This window comes from Lithobates pipiens, unplaced genomic scaffold (assembly GCF_037356315.1).
Source record: "Lithobates pipiens isolate NorthernLeopardFrog02 unplaced genomic scaffold, aLitPip1_a1.2 Scaffold_28, whole genome shotgun sequence".
NCBI classification, from domain to species: Eukaryota; Metazoa; Chordata; class Amphibia; order Anura; family Ranidae; genus Lithobates; species Lithobates pipiens.
The window spans coordinates 170,233,725-170,240,842 of record NW_027507789.1 but is presented as its reverse complement, the minus strand read 5'-3'; the positions used below and the strand labels follow the sequence as shown (position 1 = coordinate 170,240,842).

Sequence of the window (7,118 nt, the reverse complement as noted above, 5' to 3'; positions counted from 1 at the left end):
TGGACACCATGGAATCTTTATATCTCTTCGGAGGAGGGAAAGAGACAGATTGATGCGATCTAAGGGGAATGAGATGAGAACTTCCCCTCTCCCCCTCCCCTTCTTGGTCTGTGGGGGTGTTGAGGGGGGTGGTTTGGGGTTGGGTTTTTTTTGTTGTTTTGTTTTTTGTGTTTTTTTTTGTTTGTTTTTTAGGGGGAAAAACAAGGATGGAAATAAAGGGGGGGAGATGAGAAATAAGAAGATAACAATAAAACTTTGGCCTGGCTGGGAATAGCACCAACCTAGGACCAGACATAGGGTATGTGGGACCGAATTCAGAGGGAGGAGTTTCCTCGACGTCGTCCCCATACATTACCATCAACTTAGCTTTTTTTTCCTTGGATTTATGTATTACATTATAAGGGAAGCAAGAGGTAAAAGGAAATAGAACGAATTGTTATGTTTTTCTTTTTACTATGTATAAATATGGAAATTCGATGTATGATATTCAGACTGTTTATGTAAAATTCCATTCTTGTTTATATGAAGGAAAAAAGGAGAAAAAATAAAGAAATTGTAAAAAAAAATGTGACTGGGGCAAGCAGTATTTTGTGCAATAGCACACACCCCATATGAGACGTTTTTCAAGCCTGTGCAGCGCCAAGCAGGGCCACACATTTAGGACCTCCAGAGCAGGACTAATCAACCTATATACTGTATATAGAATACATTGTGAGGGGCAAGGGGTGCTTTGGAGGACAATGCTAGTACAAATTAATTTGTCCTTTGTATAAATTATGTTCTGAATAGGGATGTTCCTATGGATAACGGAAGATCAAATCGTATGTTTCTATTGCTTATTTTGTAAATATCTTGTGAATTCAGAGTCTTGGTTAGAAATATATATATATATATATATATATATATATATATATATATATATATATATATATATATAATACTGCATTAAATAGCCAAATAGCTAAACTAAGTATTAACAGCTTACTAATACTTGTTAGTTTGTTAGTTATTTCAACATTTAAGCGTGTCTGTTGTTCACTAGAGTAAAATTTCTATGTACGTTTAACAAGAAGTAAAGAGACACACCATATGTTAGACTCAGCAGACAAATAATGAAAGGGTACTGTACCTTTGCAATGTAATTTTATTACACCTTGAGTATCTGGTTGAAATGTAGCTTGTATGCAGTTTCTACAGCTATAATTTATTATAAAATGTTACTTCTTGGTTAGGTGTGGCATGCAACTGTTTTATAGGAGAAATAAAATTGTATATTCAGAAATTGAATCAGTAACCCAAAATGCTAAATTTTTATGGGCACATATATTTTGTAGTTATTGCACAAACTTGATAGGGCGCTTTCTCATGGGAAACTAGACCCTTAGTGGGGAAACACCCTACTGAGTGATATATAATAAAGCAAATTTTGGCCAGTGTGTTGCCAGAAGAATTTGTTCCTCCACTTCACTAGTTGACTTAAGTCATCATGAGCATCAAGCTAAGTCACAGATCTTCATCTGGATCCCTTAGAGGACTAGGAAGTGGAAGCTGTAATGTCAATCGCATGTCCTCAGTACGCTCAAGTGGATCTTTCCAGGCTCCCAGTGTTCACGGTGGCTTTGGTAGCAGAGTCATGGGCTCCGTTTACGGAGCTGGTGGTGCTGGATGTACATCTGCTGGAAGCATTAGCTTAGGTCTAGGGGGAGCTGGAGGCTATGGCTCTGGCTTTGGATTTGGAAGTGGGGGTGCTCGAGGCTATGGATCTGGATTTGGCTTTGGTGGAGGGTCCTTTGCTTCTGGTGCTGATAACATTCTTAACAGGGATGAGAAGGGAACCATGCAAATTCTGAATGACAGACTAGCTAGCTACCTGGACAAAGTTCGCTCCCTAGAGGAAGAAAATGCCCAGTTGGAAAGGAAAATCCGAGAGTGGTATGACAAGCAAGCTCCATACACATCTCCTGATTTCAATCCCTATTTCAAGACCATTGACGATATCCAAAACAAGGTATGTTTATAGAAACATTCTGAATAACATTTTTTAAATTATACACATGCCAATGCCATATACCTTGTACGACTTTCTTGAATATCTGCCCATATCCTCAATTTCTCTATCATCTTTCAGATCATGCAAGGAAATGCTACAAATGCCTCTATCTTACTCCAGATTGATAATGCTCGTCTGGCAGCTGATGACTTCAGAACCAAGTATGTTTTATCAATACCTTTAGTTTCTTATAAATGCTGTCATATTCTAAAACCTGGCTTGTATGTATAGTTTGTAAATATAAATGTGCATAGATGCAGCCATTTTTGTTCATTCCATACACTGGCTTTGCTTTCTGATTTTCAGTGCTACACAGTTGTACTTTACGGCTTCTCACGAAAATGGAAGTCTATCAGTCAGCTGACCTACTAAAAATAACGTGTTTTGTATGTGTTTGGTTTCTTATTAAAACAGCCATAATACATCTATGTAATAAATAATTCTATAATCTACTCTAATATAATACAATATAATCTAGCAAACATATTAATATAATAAAATGACCAAACAAGCATGCAAAGAAAGACATATCTCAGTGATATAAATGACACAAAATGAGATTCAGGTAAATACTGTAATAATAAAAATTGAAAACCTGTTCCTAATATGACCATATCTCACTTCATATACCACCATGAAGTACCTATTTTTTATAGCCTGAACAATCCAAGGTATCATATTATTAATGTATAGCCATATGTTTTAAAAGCACCATCAATTGGGTCAGGTGATATAATCTTTCTGACTATTGTCAATCTATATACACACCCTATGCATGTTTTATTTGTAGATTCTATATGAAAAGTACATGTATTTTACGATACTTTTGCGATGAAGCAAAATTCAGAATATTTGAAAATAAGTAACTGCATACCAAATAAATAGCATAGTAGGTAATTTACTAAAGTAGCTTACATTACTCATCAGGTTTTTAGTTCAAGACAGCACCGCCATTTTTTATTTTTTCAAACAGCGAATTCCTTTCCTAGGACTCCTCCCTACAAGCAGGGCCTGGGTGTAGCTAGGCACCATTGAGTATCCTACTGCTAGTATTTCGTTTACTTTAACAAGATTATACAACCTTTTTTCAGGTATGAAAATGAGGCTGCTCTCCGCATGGGGGTAGAAGCTGACATCAATGGCCTCCGCCGTGTGCAGGATGAACTTGCACTGAACAAGAAAGACCTGGAAATGCAATACCAGAACCTAAATGAAGAGTTGACTTTCCTAAAGAAAAACCACCAAGAGGTAATTGTCTTCTTCATAAGGTCTTTTAAGGTATCAGTAGACTACAGATACAAAATACTATTGTGAAGAGAACAGTTTTAACAGCTTCTAAAGACTTCTCTTTACCTCTAGTGAAGCTCAGTAATCCCCTCTCCATAGAGTTAAATTTTACTTCACAGCATATAATAATAAAAAACACTAGGAAATGCAGTTATGTAATCATTAAAATAATCATAGAATATATTGTTTTATTTAACTAGTATAAATGCTTGATTTCAATCTGGTATCAGCTCCTTAAAAAAAAAAAGTAGCTGATTGATTTTTTTTTTAATGTAAGGAAGACTTGTGTCAATTAATCAGCTGGAGCAGTTAGCACATGAGCCTAAAAATATGAATTTACATTTCTACCTTTTCAGGAGGTGAACAGCTTGCGTTCTCAGTTGGGTCAGAAGGTCAACGTTGAAGTGGATGCTGCACCATCTGTGGACCTAAACAAAGTGTTAACTGAACTGAGAGCTCAGTATGAACATATAATGGAACAAAATGCAAAGGATGCAGAGAAGTGGTTTGTTGACAAGGTTAGAAGAAATAACACTTATGACACTGATGGTAGATATTGAAGTATGATTGTGACAATATTGTGTGTTCTCTTTAGAGTGGAGAACTTAGCCAGCAGATGACAAGCAGTGCCCAACAGCTACAGACCCACAGTACAGAAATCCTTCAACTCAAGCATACATTCCAAAATCTGGAGATAGACCTTCAGACCCAAAACAGTATGGTAATACCTTTTTTTTAATGTTATCCTTTTTTCATCATTTGACTTGCTTTTTTATGCCTGGGCAATATTATTTCAAATACATTTTACTAGGTATGTATGTATGTAGCGATCTTCATTAACATCTATTTTATAATAATTCTGACTGTAATATAACAACACAAAAAGTGTTGAACAAAAATATACTTTTGGTGCTTATCGTGTTTCCTCAAAAATTTCCTGTCAATACAGAAAGCTGCATTGGAGAACAGTTTGCATGAGACAGAAAGTCGTTACGGTGCCCAGCTCGCTCAACTGCAGGAAATGATCAATGAGGTAGAGGTGAAATTAGCAGAGCTCAGATGTGATTTAGAGAGACAGAACTTCGAGTACAAAACTCTCCTGGATGTGAAGACCCATCTAGAACGGGAGATAGCCACATATAGGCAACTTATGGATGGAGAGGACTCTCAGTAAGTATTACCAACCAATACAATTTTGTAGTACAAAAGGCACGTACGGTATGTATGTGTACAGGAAGGAAAGCCGTCCTGTATTGGCCTGTTGTCACCCCAAAAAACAGACATTTCCCTGTCCCATACTGACAAGAGAATCTCCAGTCACCCCCTCAGCCCAGTAAAGCCCAGGCTATATTCTGTTGTTGGCTATTGGAGCACTTTACTTGTATATGTGGGGGGGGGGGGGGACTGGTGGCTAGAATTACTGTTTTGGAAGCTGGGGTAGGATAAGATGTGAGCAAGAACACTTTTCAACAGTCTCAATGAGTCCATGCTGGCCCTCCGGGCTCTGTCCCCATTTTTAGGTGGGATAGGGGGTCTATTCCCACCTCCAGAAATGTCTTTCTTTCTAATCTTATTTCACTGTTGTCCACCCGCCGTCTTTTTCTGTCTTTCCCCACCTATTTCCCTCCCCCATCTTCCCTCCTCTTTTCTCTCTCCTCTAGCTCTACCCCTCCCCCCACACACCATTTTTTTATTCTTCTCTGTGTTTCCTCTACCTGCCTACCTCTCCACCTGGCCCTTCCTCCCTAAGTGGAGGGTTTTATCACCACCTTCTAACAGTATTTCATTCGTCCAAGGGCACACCATGCCACCAAACACAAAGCCTATCCATCACTTTTTCTTTGAAATGTGTTTCACTTAACACCAAGGGCCTTAACTTCCTGGAGAAAATATCACAACTCCTATCAGCACTTAAAAACACAAAGCTCAAAAATATTTCCCCAGGAAACATTTTAGGTCTAATTCCATTCTGAAAACAACCAACAAAATATTCACTTCAGTATACCACACCACGAATGCCCAATCTAAAACCAATGGTGTATCTATCCTATAGTCAAAGCACTCCTCATTGCAACTGTCTGACATAATGGCACACCAGGACGGTTGCTACTTATTTCTTGAAAGCTCATTGGGAACAAAAATAATGTTAAGTTAAGCTTCCATGCAAAAGCTTTGGTAAATATATATCCTAATAACTTGTGTTAGACAGTGTCTAATCATGATTATGTGGCTTTGTTACAGACGAGGAGTTGGATGGAGCTCAAGGGGCATGAGCAGCTCTGGAGGTTCCAGTGGCATGAGCCATTCCAGCACTGGAAAACCAAGAACCATAGTGGAAGATGTCAGAGATGGATACTCTCAAGCTAAAAGAGAATAAAACCTGTTATTGAATCCTGGCCATATACATTTGAAGGCTTTCATATTTTCATCCCCTTTCTCTGCCATGGATGCTGCATATTGAAAAGAATAGACTTTAGATAAAACAATAGAATATAATACTGTCATGTATACCAACTGTAATAAAGTGGAGGACTTACCTTCAGAAACCAATCATATTTCACCTGCCATTCTTCTAGTTCAAGTGAGCATATAAAAGCTGAAATCTGTTTGGTTAATGAAGACAATGCCTCCCTTTTCCATACATCCAGTTTTTATACATGAAGCTCCTTTTTTATGATAAAAACACCCTTATGCTTATTATATCCCAGATAGCAAGGATAACTTGCCACACATTTGAGGCAGTGTTGAATTGTAAGTCTTGGTAACTTTGCTGCACATTTTCACTGGCAAGTTGCAACCTTGCAGAGTACTTGAGGCACAAGTTCTAGTTGACATTTTTCCAAATTCAGCCACAGTGACCCCTGTGGTGGGATGACTATTGTACAACATAACTGAACCAGAACTTGCAGCAGACTTGCAGAATGTTTGCAAAGAAAGTTGATCTGGAGTCATGCAATGTGGACTTGCTGCAATTTTGCAACAAACTTGTGAAGCCTGGCAAGTCTAGCAATAGCTTAGCAAGTCATTTTCAAACCTGCAACTCAATTGCTTGCTATCTGAGATATCACTGGCTAATGGTGGTGCTTTTTGGTGTTATCAATAACAACTGAACTACTATCAATTTTATAAAGATATTTATTCCATCTGATTAACTGGACAACAATTTTACATTCCAGCACCTTTTCATCTAATGTCCAGACTTAGTCTATTCTATAGTTTATTCTATAGTTTATTATAAGGTTGGCTCAGTGTGTTTTTGTTTGTAAACTGAACAGCTGTCAAGCTATCCTCACTGCATTTGAGTTTACCATAAATACATATTCTTGCTTTTAGGTGTTGTTTTAAGGCCTGGGTTGGTAGTCACTGTTAAGAATGTTACTTTCTGAATCTTTTAATAAAAGTGCCATCTTATGCAGTTTATTGTTTTTGTTTTTTGTAAAATAAATACTCAGTAACAGAGATAGCTTCATACTAGGATGTTAATGTCTCCTCTTGCCCTGGCATCCTGATTAAGGATGAGCCGAACAATACCCCCCCCCCCCCCCGATTCGGTTCGCACCAGAACATCCGAACAGGCAAAAAATTCAGACGAACATCATTAAAGTCTATGGGACACGAACATGAAAAATCAAAAGTGCTAATTTTAAAGGCTCATATGCAAGTTATTGCCATAAAAAGTGTTTCGGGACCTGGGTCCTGCCCCAGGGGAAATGTATCAATGCAAAAAAAAGTTTTAAAAACTAATTTTTTTTCGGGAGCAGTGATTTTAATAATGCTTAAA

General features: G+C 37.8%; 1 protein-coding gene across 1 annotated transcript; it reads left to right on the top strand.

The window, feature by feature from the left end:
* The first annotated feature begins 1,486 nt into the window (after positions 1–1,486).
* On the top strand, positions 1,487–6,718 carry LOC143935780 (keratin, type I cytoskeletal 14-like). Its single transcript, XM_077459889.1, has 7 exons — positions 1,487–2,008; positions 2,129–2,211; positions 3,142–3,298; positions 3,694–3,855; positions 3,933–4,058; positions 4,287–4,507; positions 5,579–6,718. The coding sequence occupies exons 1-7, from the start codon at positions 1,487–1,489 to the stop codon at positions 5,712–5,714; spliced, it is 1,407 nt and encodes a 468-aa protein (XP_077316015.1). The 3' UTR covers positions 5,715–6,718.
* The last annotated feature ends 400 nt before the right edge of the window (positions 6,719–7,118 follow it).